This window comes from Electrona antarctica (assembly GCF_951216825.1).
Source record: "Electrona antarctica genome assembly, chromosome: 13".
Classification (NCBI taxonomy): Eukaryota; Metazoa; Chordata; class Actinopteri; order Myctophiformes; family Myctophidae; genus Electrona; species Electrona antarctica.
Window position 1 is genome coordinate 43,253,263 of NC_136794.1, and position 21,647 is coordinate 43,274,909.

At 46.9% G+C, this 21,647-nt stretch overlaps 2 protein-coding genes across 4 annotated transcripts; both read left to right on the forward strand.

The window, feature by feature from the left end:
• The first annotated feature begins 82 nt into the window (after nt 1–82).
• Nucleotides 83–17,638, forward strand: adat3 (adenosine deaminase tRNA specific 3). 3 transcript variants are annotated; one of them, XM_079518102.1, is made up of 7 exons: nt 83–169; nt 816–897; nt 11,838–12,090; nt 12,927–13,390; nt 15,069–15,278; nt 15,476–15,586; nt 16,879–17,638. In XM_079518102.1, the coding sequence occupies exons 3-7, from the start codon at nt 11,856–11,858 to the stop codon at nt 17,215–17,217; spliced, it is 1,359 nt and encodes a 452-aa protein (XP_079374228.1). In that variant the 5' UTR covers nt 83–169; nt 816–897; nt 11,838–11,855; the 3' UTR covers nt 17,218–17,638. The 3 variants fall into 3 exon arrangements, with proteins under 3 accessions (XP_079374228.1, XP_079374230.1, XP_079374229.1); XM_079518104.1 differs by having other exon boundaries at nt 16,909–17,638; XM_079518103.1 differs by lacking the exon at nt 83–169 and adding an exon at nt 196–370.
• On the forward strand, nt 2,756–3,556 carry alkbh6 (alkB homolog 6; the record flags this gene model as incomplete). Its single annotated transcript, XM_079517825.1, has 1 exon — nt 2,756–3,556. The coding sequence occupies one exon, from the start codon at nt 2,756–2,758 to the stop codon at nt 3,554–3,556; it is 801 nt and encodes a 266-aa protein (XP_079373951.1).
• Nucleotides 17,639–21,647: the final 4,009 nt, after the last annotated feature.

Here is a 21,647-nt window from a genome sequence, read left to right on the forward strand (position 1 = left end):
TTGACATGAAAAAGGTTTGAGAACCACTGCACTCATAGATATATATAAACTCCTATGACTGCACTGCTCTATGTATACGGTAGTCGCTTCCTATGGGCTTGTTTTCACAAAACCCTGGCAACCCTGGTACGCATGGAGACCGTCCGGATGTGAAGCAGCTCAGCTTGAGGTAAAAACAAAAACATTAACATAAAAGCATTAATTCGACCTGAACAGACGCGCTGTGGGTTTATATCTGGACACATGTCGGTGGAGACACTTCTAAAGTCACCGGCGGTGCAGACATGGTGCTCGAGAACGCTGTGGTTGGAACTATAGGAAGGAAAACAAGAAATAATACGATAAAAAACTGAATGGTGTGGACAGACAGGTGCAATACTCGCGCTGACCGGAGAGGGGCTCCAATCCCCTGCTCACTGTAGTAAACTGGATAATTCAATTCAATTCAATGGAGCTTTATTGGCACGAGAGAAAACATTATGTTTACAAATTGCCAAAGCAAAAAAATATAGAAAGAAGAAAGAAAGATGGTAGGAAAAAAGATATATAATATTAATCATATTCGGATATTAGGTTTCGGACAAGAATTTCCCTTTCGGTGCATCCCTAATGTGAAGTGAACCACCTTTCCTTTCATTTAGGTGGTTATATAATTTCAATGCTCTCTTTTTGGTTGTGATAAATAATTAGTGGGTATGGTCCTAACTCTGCTCTATGCGTTGTTTGGTGTTTTTCCGTTCGATGCGGATAATGCTCAATGCTCAGAATTCAGCATGCAGAGCCTCAATTTGGTGTTTATCCCATTTTTTTTCCAGGTTCTTGATCGTCAAGCGGGCCCCAGACCTGGCAACCAAATAATCCTGTCTGGATTCATTCATCTTCATTCACCGAGAGGAGGTAACGTAGATTTATTTTAAAACGTTTTCACGTCGAAGATCCCCCTGAATATTCATGTGCATATTTGGGATAGAGCGGTTATTTTAAAATAAAACGGGGGCTTAAAGTGGGTAAACTGTTCCTCATTTTTGCTGGGAAAACTCTTAGGGCTCCATTTTCGTCACCGCTAAACCCCTTATCTCTGAACTTCTTTGCCTTTTTTTACTATTTGGAAAAACATTTTTGAATAGTTCAACTAGCCAATCTACATTGACACGTTGTGAGTTTGTAGACTGGCCATTTTAACTATTCAAAAATGTTTTGCAAAATAGTAAAAAAGGCAAAGAAGTTTAGGGATAAGGGGTTTAGCGGTGACGAAAATGGAGCCCTTAGAATCCCCCTCAAGGTGGGGTCTCCCCGGACCTCCCCCTCAAGGTGGGGTCTCCCCGGACCCCCACTTTGAGAACAGTCTTTTGATGTTTTTCATGTTGTTTCTTATTTTGTATATTTTTATTTGATTATATATTTTTTGTTTAAGCAGAACCATCAATGAATCAGTGATGTAAATAATAGGTTTCCAATGTAATGGGTCACGGGACCCAGGGGGGTCTTTTAGATGGGACCCAGGGGGGGTCTTTTAGATGGGACCCAGTAGGGGTGGTCTTTTACATGGGTCAAACCAATCCCATGGACATTTTATGAGTCCTACTTCAACGATGTACGAGTACAGTACTGAGTACAGTGTTGCATCCCAGGACGCTGGTGTCAGAAGGTGTTGCGGTTGTGTGACGTGTACTGTGGTGACCTCGGGTGGGTGGTCCCTGTCCTGGGTGGGCGGTCCCTGTCCTCACTGGACTCCATATAAAGTTGTCCACCGGCCAATGAGAAACCACTGTTCTCGATGACGTAACTAAAGTACGTTTCAAAATTGCTATAGGGTCAATAGGGGGTATGTGTGTGTGTATGTCGGTGTACTCCACCGGGCAATGAGGGACCACTGACCACTGCTGCTTTCAAACCTAGACAGCAGCAGAGAGCTGTAGGACTCAGAGCAGCAGTCGTACCCAGACAGAAGAGAGCTCTAAACATTAAATTCCCATTGACAATGAATGGAGAATTTGCATCATGATGTACGATGTTAAGCGCGCCCCTCACTTCACACAGGTGTGATTTATTTATTTATTTATAATTTATTATAATAATAATAAACCACACTCGCAATTTTCCCAGAATTTGACCCTTTCAGATTATTTTGGATTATTTGGTCATGTTGATCAGACCCATATATGGAATAATAAATAATTCATCCACATGATGTCACAGGTCCATATATGGAATAATAAATCATTTATCCACTTGATGTCACAGGGGGCGGACTAATAAATAGCCAAACCTTTTTGGCGTAGCTAATACTCTGTGAATAAAAGGTGAGTAATCACTATAGTCTGGTCGCCCTCGCTAGGGCTACCACACTAATTATTATTATAGATAAAAGGGTTAATATTTTCCAGAATATCTGTGGCTTCATTGATTTGATCACAATCTCCCGTCAACCAACCGGAGCTCTTCTTTTTAGAAGAACGACCAATCAGTTTGAATCAGTGACTTTCCTTTAGAAGAAGGACCATCAGTTTGATTCAGTGACTTTCCTTTAGAAGAAAGACCATCATTTTGATTCAGTGACTTTCCTTTAGAAGAAGGACCATCAGTTTGATTCAGTGACTTTCCTTTAGAAGAAGGACCATCAGTTTGATTCAGTGACTTTCCTTTAGAAGAAAGACCATCAGTTTGATTCAGTGACTTTCCTTTTTAAAGGAGAAGACATTCCGTCCCGTGACTCCCGTCCCCCGTGGGACGTCCCCCACCGAGAGACGACGAGATGCAAAAGGAGACGTCGCAGCCCCTCCCCCTCCTCCCCGACAGCATCCCGGCAGAGTTCCAGCGCTTCGTGGTGAGCGAGGCCCCGCCCACCGTCTACTACGTGCCCGACTTCATCGACGAGGAGGAGGAGGCGTTCCTGCTGGGGCAGGTGTACCGCGCGCCGCGCACCAAGTGGACCCAGCTGTCGGGCCGCCGGCTGCAGAACTGGGGCGGCCTGCCCGGGGGTAGCGGGAGCGGGAGCGGCGCCTCCAACAACAACAAGGGCATGCTGGCGGAGCCCATGCCCTCCTGGCTGCAGGGCCTCTGCGAGCGCGTGTCGGCGCTCGGCGCCTTCGCCGGCAAGCGGGCCAACCACGTGCTGGTCAACGAGTACAAGGCGGGCGAGGGCATCATGCCGCACGAGGACGGGCCGCTGTACCACCCCACGGTCACCACGGTCAGCCTGGGCTCGCACACGCTGCTCGACTTCTACCGCCCCGTGGGGGGAGGAGGAGAGGGGGAGCGGGAGGAGGGGAGCGCCGTTGCCGTCCCAGAGGAGACGGAGCAAAACCGCTACGTCCTGTCGCTGCTGGTGCGCCCGCGCAGCCTCCTGGTGCTGCAGGCCGACATGTACGAGCGGCTGCTGCACGGCATCAGGCCGCGGCACGTCGACGCGCTCGCCCAGAGCGCTGTGGCCAACCTGGAGGCGGCCGGGGCGACGCCCGGGGACACGCTGACCCGCGGGACGCGCGTCTCGCTCACCATACGACACGTGCCCAAAGTCCTGAAGGTGCCCAAGTTTATCCTGGGGAAGAAATGATTGATTTGATTGATTTGGCGCTTCGACGTGTTTGATGGATCGCGTGGTTGTTTTTCTGAGCCACGGATCCAAAACTAAAGAATATTTTGTTGTGGTTGGATCCACAATTCCATGCTGTGTTGATGTCTGTACCATTAGGAGAGATAACAGGCAAACGTTGATCAAAAATAACAATTCTTCTACATTCTATAATTGTATAGACCTTGTCTTGTAAATTAAGTAATGCAGATGTTTAACAACAATAATTTAACTCGAGAGCGTAAAATGAAACCAAATGGACTCAAGAGTTAAAGATCTATAATAAGGGTCCATTTGGTTAGTTACCAACTCTCAATCATTTAGCTGCATGGGGACCGCCCGGAACCCCCTCAAGGACCACTGGTTGTCCCCGGACCACTGGTTGAGAACCACTTTGTTAGATTATTAGTAAAAAGTCTTTAAAAGGTTTTAATTAATTACCAGATCCTGCAGATATCTGAGCGATATGGCAGAAATCAGATATCACAATTATTTCTTGACAAAAAAAATGCAAAGGTAGTTAACCTTTGTTAACCCCTGAGGCTGATTGTTTTCTGAAAAACCTTATGTTTCTATGTCAGTGGTTCTCAAACAATTTCACCTGCAGAATTATTTGGCCGCTGACCCCCATCTGAAAATATGTAGTTCCAGGGCCCCCCCCCCCCCCCCCCCCAATAGCAAAGATTTGAGTTAAAAACGTTCGCTCTGAAAGTACTTATATTCAAAGATATGTGCCACATTTTCACGATTTTTCAAAAATAGCAGATCTACAAGCTGTATCAGCACTTGGCAATACTAGGCCTGTGGCCGAATATGACATTTACAGGCTATGGCCACTTGGGGGCGGCAACGCACTGCTGTTAAATGCCACTGCCTGTTCCTTCTTCAGGTCATATTGATGTCATATTAAAATCTTATGACATTTAGTCGACTAAAACTAGACTAACACTAAAATGGGGGGGGGGGGGGTCCTTGAATTGAAAACGGGAGAACGTTTGATGTCTTCATCTCTTTCCATCTGTACTCTGATCATCTGTCTTATTATGCAGATGTATTTACCTTTCAGACATAATGAGCCAAATGGCATGATCATTTTCTGTGGAAACTGTATCTGCGATATATATATATATATATATATATATATATATATATATATATATATATATATATACTGTACAATTATATTGTGTGAACCCAGCTGATATATGTGGCCAAATTTGACAGAGGGACTGCCATTGGATTCTTTTGAATTTTCATGTCATGTGAAAGCAGAGAATCATAGCTTCAAATTGACATATTGGTTGTTCAGTTTGATCCACCAGTTTTGGATATATGGCTTATAGAGTAATGTCTTGCAGGGAAACAGCGAGTTGAGAAAACAGGCTTGAAAGGTTCACTTCTGTGGACTCTAACATTACACCTAGCTACATGTTTAAGCATTTATTTCATATTTACATGTCGATTTCAGCTCTGATATTTATTTCAGACATGCTCTAGTATGTGAAGAGTCTGCCTGTGCTATTAACTCATTTTGGATTAAAAAAAAGGAAAGTTTTTTCTCCTCTCCTGAACAGTCTTGCCGCCATGACTGTCTCTGTATCAAAAAGAGTCACATACTGTACAATAATAAACACATTATACTGTAGCTTGTATTGTGTGAACCCGGCTGATATATACTGTACAATTATAAATAAAACACATACTGTAGCTTGCATTGTGCGAACCCAGCCGATAAGCATGCGATACGCATTGTCACAATCACATAATCGGCCAATCGCAATTATTTGAAATAATCGCAATTGTTTCATCATAATTGTCATAATCGTTTGCATGTTGAAACATTTACAGACATTAAAAAAAATCTGAAATGGCAGATCTACAAGCTTACAACACGTCCGCATTTATTTTTACCCGTTACCATTCATTTTTTTAATTAATCAAATAATGAATGTCAATCATTTCTCTCAGAAATGTGTTCTTGTCACAATTATCACAATGTTTGATCACAATTATTTGTGCAGAGTGCAGACAATGGATGGTCAACTTAATTGTAATGTCTCATCATACTGTAATGGTGACAGTATTTAAGACTTGTCTACAATCATACTGTAATGGTGACAGTATTTAAGACTTGTCTACAAACATACTGTAATGAGAGTCAAGTGGACAGCTCTGAAACCAGTGGTGTAAAGTAACTAAGTGCATTCAACTTACTGTACTTACTGTAAGTACAATTAAGTGTGAGCTATCTGTATTTTACTTGAGTATTTCCAATTTCGAGTACTTTTACTTCTACTCCACTACATCTCAAAGACAGTCTCATGGGTAATAAAACATTGAAAATAAAACACATTTTTTGTTCTTGGGATCATCAAAATCTGTATTATAGTTCCTAAGGATGCTAAAAATCCAAAGTAGAAAAAAATAAATAAGGGGGGTGTGCGGCAGTGGGCAGCAGCGCAGTGCACGTGGGCAGCGCACAGCGCAGTGCCCACGTGCACTGCCCACGTGCACTGCCCACGTGCGCTGCCCACTGCGCAGTGCGGCAGTGCCCACTGCACCGCACCAGTGGGCAGTGCACCGTGGCAGTGGGCAGCGCACCGCGGCAGTGGGCAGTGCGACGCACCAGTGGGCAGTGCACTGCACCAGTGGGCAGCACCACCGTGCCAGTAGGCAGCACTAGAGTTCTCATTTTCTGCCCGAACCCGGCCCGGCCCGACCCGGCCCGACATTTTCGGGCCGGGCCGGGCCCAAAACATTATGCTAATTAGTCGGGCCGGGCCGAGCCTCGGGCTCTGTGATTTTCCGTGATTTTTTCTTTTTTCTTTCTCTTTCTCCTTTTTTCAAGAATGTTATTATAATAAAAATAGCAATTCTGTTATTTGTGTAATGTGTAGGCTAGTATGTATTTATTATAAAGAGGGCTTCACTTAATTGTGACAGGAGGAAGACGGAGGAGTGGAGGCAGGGCGCTTGGATTACTGACTGCGCACAGTGCGCAGGCATGAGCAGAGAGAAGTGAACGGTGGGGTGGTTGTTTATACCGCTGGCTGGCCTCTGGTTTGCGGCGCACCAAATGAGCTTCAGTTCATATGCTAAATGTTTTATAAATCAATCGGATTATCACACGATATCTGATTCAGCTATCGTGTGACTGCAACATGACGAAAACAGTTGCACAGTTGCACTGAGCCATCTCGTTAAACCCAGCTGGCTGCGATGAAATGAATAACCTAATCATTAGGCCAGCTAATCAACGTCATATAGTCACCAACCGTTCCATATAATTCTGTAGTGTATGATGACCACGCAATGTTACAGTCCACTGCAGGCTACAGGCTATTTGATTTACAAAATGATTAGTATTATAACCGCCGTCCCTCAGTGCGGCGGCGCTCCTCGTTATATGTGCCCGATTTAAAATAACAGATCTCTAAGCTGTCGAGACACGCCATGAGCGGGTGCGTGGATGGTTTGTAAACTTTGTAGGCTATGTTTGTTCTTTTGGACACCGAACGCAACGGGGACGATACTTGGGGTCTTGGACATAGCTGCTTCACTTCAGAGGAAACTAAGGGGAGCTACTCACCACCACTGGAAATGGAATCCATTAGAATGATATGGAAATGGTACATTAACAGTCTAACGTGAGCTACATAAATCCTTTATTTCGGCGATAAGTCCATTGAACTCCTTTCTCACTCTCACACAGACACACACTGAACCACTGACGGCGCACGCCGCTGCGCTGGCCATGCATTAAAGTGGCGTTCTTTTTTCTTTTCTTTTTTTCGGGCTTCATCGGGCTTCGGGCCTAACATTATGGAAATCTTTAGGGTCGGGCCGAGCTTCGGGCTGAACCAGTTAGGGCCGGGCCGTGCCGGGCTTCAAATTTCGGGCCCGATGAGAACTCTAGGCAGCACCCCCCGACTATCTGAACCTGATGTCTGATTTCTAAGTTCTAAACGTGTCAGATTGTGATGCATTGTAGATTTCATTGGGCTTGTAGATTTAATGGCTATTTGATGTGCAACTGCAACAGTCAACCCTCTTCATAATATATATACATACACAAACAGACAGAACAGATATATCATTTTTATTATATTATTTTGAAGGGCTAGCTAGCCCTTGAAGTGCTGGCTTTCACTCGTCGTGATTTCACGTGGCAGCCAAGTCTGGACTTTTTTATTTTTTTAACACTTTATTTTCTTTGTGTGACAGTAAATACACATGCATGTACGTTGTACTGTATCCGGCATGTTAGATTCTATGGACTTTTAAAGTCTGCTTTAAGCATGCCCCCCTGTTGACATCATGTGGCAGCCACAGTGGGTGTGATTTTATTGTATTTTTTATTTTTTCCCCCACAGAGCCCCGAAGCTAATTAGCATGCATTCTCGCCCCGGCCTTCGGAAATGTCGGTTTGGGTTTGTGCAGAAGTTTGAGAACTCTTGGGCACACAGCGTCTGCTCAGCTCGCGCCTCGTGCGGACGCGGTACAAGCGTTTGACAGGGTTGGGAAATCTTTAGACGTGCTGAAGGTCAGAAGACCCGTACATCCAGGCCAACTTGTCACCAATGTATTTGGCCAGGTCAGTCAATAAGGTTCCAAATGTTTTGAAGTCACAGGTGTGGGTTTGAGTGGGAGCAGCAGCAGTAGTAGTAGTGTAAGTGGTGGAGTCGGGTTCAGAGGTCTGGTTGGTTGACAGGTCTATGGGAGCGCTGCTGATAAGGGTCACACTCTGGGCCTCTTCAGACTGCCCTTGGGGTGTGGGAGACTCTGATTCAGTCTCCTGCTCCCAGTCCTGTAGTTCCACAATCTCTTGACGTGAGTTTTGCTTTTCTGAGGCCTGTCGCTCTGTGACATCCTGAACTAGGGCCTGTGGCTGTGCTGTGGCTTCAGTCTCCTGCTCCCAGTCCTGTAGTTCCACAATCTCTTGACGTGAGTTTTGCTCTTCTGAGGCCTGTCGTTCTGTGACATCCTGAACTAGGGCCTGTGGTGCTGTGGCTTCCTGACCCAGATCTTGTGGTTGTGGAACCTCCTCACCCAGGGACTGTCGTTCTGGAGTCTCCTGGCCCACGGTCTGTGGTTCTGGAGTCTCCTGGCCCACGGACTGTGGTTCTGGAGTCTCCTGGTCCAGGGTCTGTCGTTCTGGAGTCTCCTGGCCCAGGGACTGTGGTTCTGGAGTCTCCTGGCCCACAGCTAGTGGTTCTGTGCCATCCTGGGTCTGTGGTTCTTTAACATCCTGACCCAAGTCCTGTGGTTCTGCAACCTCCTTGCCCAGGGCCTCTGGTTCTTGAGTCTCCTGGCACACAGCCTGTGGTTCTTGAGTCTCCTGGAGAAGGACGGTCTGTGGTTCTACAACATCCTGACCCAAGTCCTGTGGTTCTGGAGTCTCCTGGTCCAGGGACTGTGGTTCTGGAGTCTCCTGGTCCAGGGACTGTGGTTTTGGAGTCTCCTGGACTGTGGCCTCCAGGCCCAGGGTCTCTGGTTCTGGAGTATCCTTGACTGTGGCCTCCAGGCCCAGGGTATCTGGTTCTGGAGTCTCCTGGACTGTGGCCTCCAGGCCCAGGGTCTCTGGTTCTGGAGTCTCCTGGTCCAGGGTCTCTGGTTCTGGAGTCTCCTGGACTGTGGCCTCAAGGCCCAGGGTCTCTGGTTCTGGAGTCTCCTGGACTGTGGCCTCCAGGCCCAGGGTCTCTGGTTCTGGAGTCTCCTGGTCCAGGGTCTCTGGTTCTGGAGTCTGCTGGACCTTGGCCTCCAGGCCCGGGGACTGTGGTGCTTCCTGGCCCAGGGTATCTGGTTCTGGATCCTCCTGGCCCATGCTCTTCTGGCACTCACAGAAGGTCTTCCTGAAGGACTCGGCCAGCTCGGGGGTCTTGAACTTGGCCGCCAGCTGTTCTACTCGGCCCTCGCCCTCTGCGTAGTCTAAGGCGGTCCAGAGCAAAGCGCTGGCCGAGGAGTTCATGGGTTTGAGCTCCATGGCCTGGGAGATGGTGTGGTTGGCACACACCCTCAGCACCTGCTCACGCCTCATCAGGACGCGGTAGAAGTGTTTGACGGGGTGGAAGAGGATCTTGATGTCGCCCACGCCACGCTCCTTCCACTGGCCCAGGTCCCGGTCCCAGCGGTACAACTTGGTCCGTTCCTTGAACAGGATCTCCTCGTCCTCCTCGCCAGACTTGGTCTCCACCTTTTGCAGTGACACAATAGGCTCAAAGGGGATGTCCACATTATTGGATGCTTCCTCTTTGTCGCTGCCCTCTTCCTCTCCAACATTCTGTGGTGCTGGTGGTGATGAAGCTCCAAAGACCATAACCGGAGTGTTCGTCCACGAGAAGGAAGAGTCTTGCTTTCCAAATGCAAACATGCCGCCATTGTTTTTGGCCAGGCCATTGAATGAGAGGCTTCCAAATGTGCCAAAGGTGCGGTCTCGGGTAGGAGCGGTGGGTTCCCTTACATACACCACCTCCACGCCGACGTCTGAATCATTAAGTCGCTCTGCCTGAGGGAGCAATTTTTGGACAGCAGGTGCATGGCCTTTGGCCTTAGAGCAGGACAAACACACTGAGGTCTCAGGGGGGGGTTCAGGTGACCCAACGTTCTTCTGGAGGGGTTCAGTGCCAGAGACAAACTTGGATGGACCGTGTGACGTGGCCACTGATGTCCTGCTGTCGGGGGATGGAGTCGTGGAGGGCCCAGTGTTTTCAGGAGAGGCCACGCTGGAAGACACTGGGGTGACTCCCAGGGGGACGTCCAACAGTCTGGAAGACACTGGGGTGACTCCCAGGGGGACGTCCAACAGTCTGGAAGACACTGGGGTGACTCCCAGGGGGATGTCCAACAGTCTGGAAGACACTGGGGTGACTCCCAGGGGGACGTCCAACAGTCTGGAAGACACTGGGGTGACTCCCAGGGGGACGTACAACAGTCTCTGGCACTGATCAAACCTTTGCTTAAACCCCTGAGCCAGTTCTGGGGTTTGGAATCTTGCAGCTAGTTGTTCCAGTTTGGAGTGTCCATCTGAGAAGTCGTTGGCCAGCCACATCCACGCCTTCATGGAGCCCGGCAGGGGTTTCAGGCTCATGGTGGTGGTGACCAGGTGGTTGGCGCAAACATTGAGGACCTGCTCTCTTCTCATCAGCACCCTCAGTTTGCCGTTGGTCCTATTCTTCATTAACTTGAGGTTCCCCACCCCTCTCTCCTTCCACTGGCTGGTGGCAGAGTCGAATCTGAACAATTTGACGTGCTGGGAGTAGAGGACCTGTTCGTCCTCCTCCCCGGTCACCAGCTCTGCCTTGTGAGGAATGGCATCCTTGTGCACGTCCTCTTCGCCCGGCTCCGCAGAGGCGTCCTCCTTGCTGGGGGTCGCCGGGAGTGACGAGAACAGCTGCTCGCCGGCACGAGAAAAGCCTTTGAAAAGAGGGTCTTTCTGCCCGAACTGGAAGTCTCCTCCCGTAGTCTTGGCCAGGTCTCCAAAGCCCAACGTGTTGGGCTTGACGTTGAAGAGTGGATTATCCGGGTCGGTGTCTTCCAGCGATGGCGTGGAGATAGAGACGCCGCTCTCCTTCTCTTTCTCTCTGTGCTGATCGGCGATGTTCTTCAGAAACATGGAAGCGGACCCCGATGCGGGTGTTGGATCCTCGGTTGAAGTTGTCTTCTCAGTGCCAAACGTAAAGCCACATGAAACCGGCTTTGAGATGAACCCTGCAGCACTAGCCGCAGACGGTTGAGCCTCAAACTTAAACGAAACTTCTTTCAACACGAACGCGGCTCCAGACGTCGCTTCCTTCTGTCGGTCTTCACGCGTTTCCCGTAACTTGGGCACAAGTTTCGGTGCTTCCGGAAATGTTTTCGTTCCATCGTCGTCTGGCTTCGACGAAGAAGAATTAGAATCGTCACCACTCGGACAAGCGTTGAATATAAACGGTTGCTCCACTTTGCTCGACGGGTCTTCATTAGCTGAGCTCTCCGTAGCGTCGGGGAAGGAGAACCCGCTTGGTGTCTTTGTGCCGAAGGTGAACATGGTGTTCTGGTTAGGGTGACGGTCGGGGGTCACTCAGGGGTCAGAGTATTCCTGCTCGGGTCAGTCTGTTATGTGGAGGAGACGTGACGTCAGCGGACGGTGACATAAACCTCGCTGTTGACATCACTCACTGATGACGTCACTCACTCATGATGTCAGAAGTCAGAGTGAGAAGGTCTGAGTACCGCTGATATGGGCAGAAGTACACTTGTTTAATAGTACTTTTCATTCCAACAGGGAGAGAGGCGTGCTGAGATGGAGCCCCAGGCGAAGCGCAGGAAGGACGGGTGTGAGGATGAGGACGACGTGGGGTCCTGGGCGGCCATGCCCGTCCTGTCCGACGAGCTGTCCCGTGACGACGCGCCGCTGGTCGCCGCCTTCGCCGCTCCCATCACGGACAAGAAGGAGACCTCTCGCCTGGTCAGAGAGCTGAGCCTGCTGTTCCCCCTGACGGCCCTCGGCCACCTCAAGAGGGTCCGGCCTTGTAAAGGTAGGAGAGCTTTAACATCCCACAATCACATGTACTTGTAAAGGTAGGAGAGCTGTACCCCTTAACTCATTTACCGCCTAGATCGCCTTTTGACGCCTAATTTAATATAAATTGTGTGACGATACCATAACGACCTACGTTGTTTGACGTGTCAAACTAGGAGGTTTTCATGATGCTGAATCCATTCCAAGCATTAGTTTTCCAAAAAAAAAACACTCATTAGCCATCATCACAAATATGATGATGTCAGCAAGTGGCTATGGCCGTTTTAGCCCAAGGAGTGTTTGTTTTGCAAAACTAATGCTTGGAATGGATTCAGCATGAACACCCCCTAGTTTGACATGTCACATGCTACATAAAGCATGATGAATTTTTTACTGAGGTTGTTAACTCAACCCCCGCCAGCAGGGGGCGCCGATAGTTCAGCAACCGCCACCGTTCACCACCATTCTATTTGGCTGTAGAAGACGGCCTCTATTTGGCTGTAGAAGAAGACGGCCTCCTCCTACCCAAAACAGCAATGGTGAAGGTGGTCGCGCTGATCGGATTATTAAATGGTGGTCCGTGGCTCAAACTGCGAATAAATAATGGACCTCGATATGAAAAGGGTTTACAACCACTGCTATAGAGTGAGTGTTCAGGAACAGGAGTCTCTCTGACTCTCCAGCTTTTTAGTAAAAAAGGGGGAAAAAAGGTGGGTTAACAAGAAAACCTCTCCCTAAAAGGTCCCCACACACGTTTTTCGGATTTTTAGCAGCGTTTCTCAATCGGTTTTCCGAAAAACGCGCCCAGTGTGAAACCACTGTACCTTACTGTACCTTACTGTACCTTTACAGACAGAGACAGCCCCCACGCGCTGGAGATCCTGCTGTGTCTGCTGACACAAGTACCCCACATGGAGCGGGAGGTGGAGGGGGTCCCCACCCTGGTCCCCGCAGACAGGGTGGGAGTCCCCCTGGAGGCTCGGGTCCCCCTGGAGGCCCTGGGGGCCCCCCTGGAGGCCCTGGTCCCTGCAAACAGGGAGGGGGTCCCCCTGGAGGCCCTGGTCCCTGCAGACAGGGAGGGGGTCCCCCTGGAGGCCCTGGTCCCTGCAGACAGGGAGGGGGTCCCCCTGGAAGCCCTGGTCCCTGCAGACAGGGTGGGGGTCCGTCTGGAAGCCCTGGTCCCTGCAGACAGGGTGGGCCACGCGGGCCTGGGACAGCCCTTCCTGGTGCGGGTCCCCTCCTGGCTCCCTCTGACCCGGCCTCAGTTTGAGCTGGCCAGCCGACACTGGCCCACGGCCTTCCACGAAAACAAGCAGGTACGTTTATAGTGGCTGAAACTGTCCCATTATTCCATTACAGCTAAATGACGGGGAGTTGGTAACCAAATGGACCCTTGTAGATCTTTAACTCTTGAGAGTGTAAGATGAAACCAAATGGACCCTTGTAGATCTTTAACTCTTGAGAGTGTAAGATGAAACCAAATGGACCCTTGTAGATCTTTAACTCTTGAGAGTGTGAAGGGAAACCAAATTAATGTTGTGCTTTTAGACTTAAATTATTGTTGAACACCTGCATTACTTAATTTACAAGAATTCTACACGATTAGAGAATGTAGAAGAAGAATTGTTATTTTGATCAACATTTGCTTGTTATCTCTCCTTGATTGATTGAATGCTTTATTGGCAGAAATGTAATCCACACAGGGTACAGTCAAACAGAAATGTAATCCATACAGGGTACAGTCAAACAGAAATGTAATCTGTACAGGGTACAGTAAACAGAAATGTAATCAGTACAGGGTACAGTCAAACAGAAATGTAATCAGTACAGGGTACAGTCAAACAGAAATGTAATCCGTACAGGGTACAGTAAACAGAAATGTAATCCATACAGGGTACAGTCAAACAGAAATGTAATCCATACAGGGTACAGTCAAACAGAAATGTAATCCGTACAGGGTACAGTAAACAGAATGTAATCAGTACAGGGTACAGTCAAACAGAAATGTAATCCGTACAGGGTACAGTCAAACAGAAATGTAATCCGTACAGGGTACAGTCAAACAGAAATGTAATCCATACAGGGTACAGTCAGACAGAAATGTAATCTGTACAGGGTACAGTCAGACAGAAATGTAATCAGTTCAGGGTACAGTCAGACAGAAATGTAATCAGTTCAGGGTACAGTCAAGCAGAAATGTAATCAGTTCAGGGTACAGTCAAGCAGAAATGTAATCAGTACAGGGTACAGTCAAGCAGAAATGTAATCAGTTCAGGGTACAGTCAAGCAGAAATTTAATCAGTTCAGGGTACAGTCAAACAGAAATGTAATCAGTTCAGGTTACAGTCAGACAGAAATGTCATCAAACGGTGGTCCGTGGCTCAAATGGGTCTGAGAGGCTAAATGTCATCAAATGGTGGTCCGTGGCTCAAATGGGTCTGAGAGGCTAAATGTCATCAAACGGTGGTCCGTGGCTCAAATGGGTCTGAGAGGCTAAATGTCATCAAACGGTGGTCCGTGGCTCAAATGGGTCTGAGAGGCTAAATGTCATCAAACGGTGGTCCGTGGCTCAAATGGGTCTGAGAGGCTAAATGTCATAAAACGGTGGTCCGTGGCTCAAATGGGTCTGAGAGGCTAAATGTCATCAAACGGTGGTCCGTGGCTCAAATGGGTCTGAGAGGCTAAATGTCATCAAACGGTGGTCCGTGGCTCAAATGGGTCTGAGAGGCTAAATGTCATCAAACGGTGGTCCGTGGCTCAAATGGGTCTGAGAGGCTAAATGTCATCAAACGGTGGTCCGTGGCTCAAATGGGTCTGAGAGGCTAAATGTCATCAAACGGTGGTCCGTGGCTCAAATGGGTCTGAGAGGCTAAATGTCATCAAACGGTGGTCCGTGGCTCAAATGGTGAATAAATAACAGTCGTTGATGTGAAAAAGGTTGAAAACCACTGTACTAGTTGTATTAACTCTTGCCTCCCCCTCCCCTGCAACCAGGTGACGGAGGCCCTGAAGGGGGCGCTGTTCAGCGGGCCTGAGAGGATCGCCATGCAGCGTCACATGATGCGAGCCGTCGCCGCCGCCAGGGCGGGGCTCCGGCTAGGCCACGCCCCCGCGGGAGGCGTGGTCGTTGACCCCTCGACAGGCGCCGTGGTGGCGGTGGGACACGACTGCGGCGCGGACCATCCCCTCCAGCACGCCACCATGGTGTGTGTGTGTGTGTGTGTGTGTGTGTGTGTGCGTGCGTGCGTGCGCACCTGCGCACGTGCGTGCGCACCTGCGCGCGTGCGTGCGCACCTGCGTGCGTGCGCAGTATAATAACCTTATAATAACCTTCGTTTCTGCCCCGACAGCAACGACAACAATTAATTAACGGCCAATTAAAAACTGATTGTGACCTCCAGGTGTGTATAGACCTGGTGGCGAGGGCGCAGGGTGGCGGAGCGTACCCATTGGATAAACACCCCGACTGTCACTTCACAGCCGGCCAATCAGAGTCATCGCTGAACACACAGGTAAATAAATAGGAAATTCTAGCGTTTCATGTGTTGAAAGTGTCCAAAATGAAGAACGATTACTATAATTCAATATTAACCATAGTCAACGGGAGGGTGGACATTTTTTTTTATTTTTTTTTATATAAACCAAATAATCAATTGTATTAATACTAAGCACTTGTGCTTTTTATTTAGCAATTTAAAAAAAATGGGTTTAATTACTTTTCCATTCCATATCGTTACACTTGGTCTATCGATAAACGTGTGTATTCTCAGTGTTCAGGGTGCAGGTTTGTCCATAAATGTGTTCAAATATAATTGCCAGAGATAAATGTTCCCCTTAACACATTCAGACCGTAGGACGTGTGGAAACGTCATATGAAATCCAACCGATGGATCCAGTGGACGTGTACACACGTCATAGCGCTTTTTCATTGATATCAAACAAAAAATATAAATTCAGATTATTTTTTTCTTTTTTTTTGGCTCGGCCTCTCCTTCTGCGCCCATGCGCGTTGCGTGCTGCCGTTCACTTCCTTGTTGCTCGTCTCTCCTAATCTAGGGAGCTCTCCATGGTTTTGACCATATGGGCCATACAACTTCTGTCTTCATTTCTGACTTCAACAGGCCTCTCGTTTAGAATATTAAAACACCTTCTCTATCCACAAGTTTCACACAGATTTCATGTCTTTGCTGAGTAGTTACAGTATCGATTTCAAACCATTGAATCATATCGTATCGCCATAATTAACCAATATGGTCCATGTATCGTATCGTCAACCATGTATCGTATCGCCATAATGAATGTATCGTGATACGTACCGTACCGCTGTTACAATGTATCCTTACACCCCTAATGATAACGCACACCCTCTGGTGTAATGTTGCTTAACCCATTCAGGACGGGAACCCCTTTTGGTGTTCTATAAAGCATCATGTTATACTTTGGCTATTGAAAAATAGCAGATCTCAAGATACAAGCTACGAGCTTGTAGATCTGCTATTTTTTAAACATCGTGAAAATGTGGCGCAGATCTTTGAATGTATATTCTTGCAGAGTGAACGTTTTTAACTAAAATCTTTGCTTCTGGGGGGTCGCTGTAACAACATATTTTCAGATGGGGGTCAGCGGTCAAAACCATATCATTCTGGGGCTCCTTGACATGAAATAGTTTGAGAACCACTGATGTAGAAACATAGGGTTTTTTTTTTCCAGAAAACTGTCTTGACTGATTTAGAAGATATTTTGTCGAATCTGGTCTTAGGTCTTTATAATGGGTTCTTTCTCTAATATTTCACCACGGTTCCAGGCCCAGCAGCCAGAGGGGACTGACCGGGAGGCCACTAGTCCAGAGGGGACGGACCGGGCCGCTGGGCCACCAGAGGGGACTGACCGGGCCGCTAGGCCCTACATCTGCACGGGGTACGACCTGTACCTGACCAGGGAGCCGTGCGTCATGTGTGCCATGGCTCTGGTCCACTCCCGGATAGGACGGGTGTTCTACGGAGCGGCCCGGCCCGACGGCGCCCTGGGCAGCGCCATGAAGGTCCACGCTCACCCCGACCTCAACCACAGGTTCCAGGTGTTCAGAGGAGTCCTCAGACAGCGCTGTGAAGAACTCCACACACACCACAACAACACTCCTTGATGTTTATTTTTTATTTTTTTTATTTGGGGGGGGGAACATTTTTAACCCTAGAACACTGAACCCGAGGGATTTTCAATTATATTTTAATTATATTTTTATAATTTTCATAATGTTGCTGATGTCTGAGGTGGGCGGGTCTTTCAGTACCTTCATGATGCTCAGTGACATCATAGAAGGTAGGTTTGTTTCCTTGCCCACATCCCTGTTTTTTTTGAGTGGTGTAAACCACTCCAACAACTGGCTTTGTTAGTTTACGTGTCCACGTGTTTGTTCGTACCAAAAAAATCACACCCGTGTGAACTGAGTGGTGTAAGGTATTATATAGCCTGATCAGCTGTGGTCTGATCAGGCTATAATGTCTGACGTAATGAAATAATGTGAAATAATGAAATAATGAAATCACACCCGTGTGAACTGGGTGACCATAGCAACCATGCTCATTTTTTGAGCACAGACAGACTAACAAAGCCAGTTGTAGGAGTGCTTTACACCACTCAAAAATAAGCATGGTTGCTATGGTCACTCAGTTCACACGGGTGTGATTTCATTACGTCAGACATTACGTCAGACCACAGCTGATCAGTCTATATAAGACCTTACACCACTCAGTTCACACGGGTGTGATTTCTTCCCCTACAGGCAGGTGAATTTCACCCGTGTTTAGTGATCGAATGATACAGAAAAATCCCAATACACCCACAATACCATGAGCTGCTTTTCTTTTTCCTTCTAACTGAACCATTCTCACATGTCCCAGAAATGGGTGGACCAAAGGAGAAGTTCCATTTTTATTTTTTTAGGAATATCTTTGAGGGGTGCTAGCCCCTCCTATATCCATCTTTTAGTGTATGTTCACAACCTTTGTCCTACACAAACATTACATTTCCATTGACAATGAAACGACGTAACGTAGGACTACAAAATGACGTCGGGCTTGAATACCGAATTGACTGCATACATTAATATACTTTTCAGATGGTCGACATTTCTCGTTTTAAAAAATCATTTGTTTAGTGGTCTCGTAAAATATTCTAATTTGTTGAGATAGGATTTTTTTTTTTTCATTAGCTGTACGCCATAATCATCAAGATTAAAACAAAAACAAGGTTTTAAATACTTCACTTTGTGCACAATGGATTGTGAATATATGAAATTTTCACTTTTTGAATTTTATTACGGAAGAAAATTTACTTTTACACAATATTCTAATTCATTGAGATGGACCTGTATGCATGCATGTCGGTAAGAATGGTGGTCCCTTATAGAGCGTCGCAGTCCCGCCCCCTCGAGAAACCCGGAAAATAAATCCCCGTTCATTTTCCTCATAGACTTTTCAAAAAGTATTTATTTAAAGACGTTTACGCCGCAGACAAAGACAACTCGAGTTGTGACAAATCATGACAATAAACACAATGTTTTGGGCCAGACAAAAAATTAGAAAGTAGAAAAAAACGGCAGGTTACAACACTTTGTTTTGTTTTTCTTCTTTGTAATTATTTGTTTGGTCCAAAATATTGTGTTTGTTGTCATGTCACAGCTCGAGTTGGCTTTGTACGACGCTTATATGGTCTTTAAATAAATACTTTTTGAAATGTCTATGGGGAAAATGCATTGGGAATTATTTCCTGGGCCTGGCGTCGTCATGAAAGGGGGCGGGACTGCGACGCTCTATTGCCTGTTGATGGTGACGTAACTAAGGTACTCTTCATGGTTGGTATAAGGTCAATAATGGGTCTAAAGGTGGCCTACTTGTACGCAAGGCGCAGGTTGGCACCTCGACAGAGTGCATTTCTAGTTTAAATATCAGGGTTAGGGTTACACACAAAACAAACCCGTGTAGAACCTGAGACAGCCACCGGAGGGTGACAACGCTCCAACAACAAGTAAATACACTGTACTATAAGCATAATCAGTGCTGGTTCTCACCGAGGGTCCTTGAGGAACTCTGTGACCCCCTTTCCACCAGTTGGTTCCCAATGGGAACTGGTTCAGTTATTTTCCACCAGTTGGTTCAGTTCTTTTTGGTTCTTAGTCCATGAGCCAAAGCTCCAAAATTGGTGGGGAAAAACTAGACCTATATTAAATTGTTTATAGGATCAATACAAGTAAATTAATACTTGATAACCCTTCCACAGTAGTAGCTTTTTCATATTTTCTAATATTTTTGCATATTTTCCTACATAATGCCTCATTTGCATATTTAAAATTTTAAAATTTGTAATACAATAAATCATTGTCTTTGTGTAAGTACTCAATTGGGGAAGTTTCATGGTGATGACAATCTAATATAGGTATGGTTTTATACGTTCCAATTTTGGAGCTCTGGCTCATGGACTAAGAACCAAAAATAACTGAACCGGTTCCCGTTGGGAACCAACCGGTGGAAAAGGGGCCCGAGAGGATTTTATATAATAGTGCCGTTTGCGTTTGTGGTCCTAAAGGTAGAGAATGGTGTCAAATGGGGGTCCGTGGCAGTGGCAGTCCAGGAATTACATTTTGTTGTGGTTAACAACAAAATATGTGTTAATTGTCGTCTTTCCGTGCACAATTGCGGCACTAAAGGTTTTCAAAGAGATATACCTGCCAGACAGTAGGATACAAAGGCTGAAAGGCATGCATTTACATTCCAATGGGTGATTGAGGGTCACGCTCTACCGCAGCTGTCCACTAATAGCTCTCAGGTCTTGTTTTTGTGTCCTCTTTTTTTCTCATTGTATGGATTTTGGCCAGGTCAGAAATGTATTTGGACAGGCGGACGCCTGTCCTCGCCTTATTGTAGATACACCTCTGGTCTGTGGCCTCATGAATATGAAGCTGCATGCGGTTCGTTGAAGTTAAACACTCTGAGAAGCACTGCTGGATATCAGTGTTGTTTTTGGCAGCAAATTTTGATTTTAGTTTTAGTCGTAGTCTCTTGAATAGTTTTCATTTAGTTTTAGTCACATTTTAGTCACCCGGAATGTTTAGTTAGTGTTAGTCTAGTTTTAGTCGACTAAATGTCCTAAGATTTTAGGCGACTAAATCTACAGTTGATTTAGTCGAACAAAAGGTGTTTTGGTGGGCCTTGATGCCATCGTACGTTTTTTCACTTGCTGACGACGTGTTGTGGGCTTGTAGATCTGCTATTTTCAGCATGCAACTAATTGTAAAATGACTTACACCTGACTTGTGTCTGAACACAGCTTTGATGGATGTGTTCTGCCCCCCTCCCCCATCAAACAAAATGTTTGGTCAAACCATATGGACTTCCATTGGAAATGCATTGGAGCGGCCATTAAACACAGACACAAGACAGGTGTTTTGAATGTGTGAACGCAACCCAGTAAAGTCATATGTCGACCCCACCCGCTCACCTCCGCCCCACCCCCTCCTGGTGCTACGGCCATCTTGGAAACTAAACACAATATAAACAATTGGAGGGGCTGGGGCCGAGAAAGGCCCTTATTAAGCAAGACATGTATTAGTACTTTTTTCCAAGTGAGTATTTTCATGACTTTCTCACCAGTCCTGTGTGGCTGCCTGTATAACGGCCCTAATCAGCACAGAGACTCATGGGTTTGAGGTTTTCGTGGTTGGTTTGTTGTGAAGCCAGCCAATTAGAGCCTGTCCTTGTTGTGAAGCCAGCCAATTAGAGCCTGTCCTGGTGTCCTTGTTGGGAAGCCAGCCAATTAGAGCCTGTCCTTGTTGGGAAGCCAGCCAATTAGAGCCAGTCCTGCATGTGTCCACCTGCCTGCATGACTTGTGGGAAGCTGTCACTATCTCGGGTAAATCACCTCCTCGGATTCACTGGTCAATACACTTTACAATGGATGAAATTATATATATTTTAAACCAGTGATTTTCAACCAGTGGTCCTTCAGGGGGTTCCAGGTGGTCCCCAGCTAAATGATGGAGAGTTGGTAACCAAATGGACCCTTATTAGATCTTTAACTCTTGAGAGTGTAAAATGAAACCAAATGGACCCAAGTTATCTGTTATCTCTCCTAATGGTACCAACATCAATACAGCATGGAATTGTGAACACAGTCTTATCCAACGACAACAAAATTTTGGGTCTGAGAGGCTAAATGTCATCAAATGGTGGTCCGTGACTCAAATGCCAAATAAATAATGGGCCTGGTTGAAAACCACTGTTTTAAACCCTCTATTCTTAGTAAAAAAAAACTAAAAAAAACACCAGCATTCAGCAACTATATTGGAGATGGTGGACTGGACAGCGACCAGAAGTAGCAATTCAGCACCATGGACAGCGGCCATAATAGCTGCTAGGTTACAGGAGCCCTACCTTCAGCACCTTGGACAGCGACCATAATATAGAGCTGCTAGGTTACAGGAGCCCTACCTTCAGCACCTTGGACAGCGACCATAATATAGAGCTGCTAGGTTACAGGAGCCCTGCCTTCAGCACCTTGGACAGCGACCATAATATA

What these genes read in the sequence shown, in the direction of transcription:
- adat3 (XM_079518102.1), top strand. Translation starts at nt 11,856, where the DNA reads ATGGAGCCCCAGGCGAAGCGCAGGAAGGACGGGTGTGAGGATGAGGAC. An exon ending in GAGGGTCCGGCCTTGTAAAG is followed by an intron (nt 12,091 to 12,926) that starts GTAGGAGAGCTT and finishes GTACCTTTACAG; the next exon opens with ACAGAGACAGCCCCCACGCG. An exon ending in AGTCATCGCTGAACACACAG is followed by an intron (nt 15,587 to 16,878) that starts GTAAATAAATAG and finishes CCACGGTTCCAG; the next exon opens with GCCCAGCAGCCAGAGGGGAC.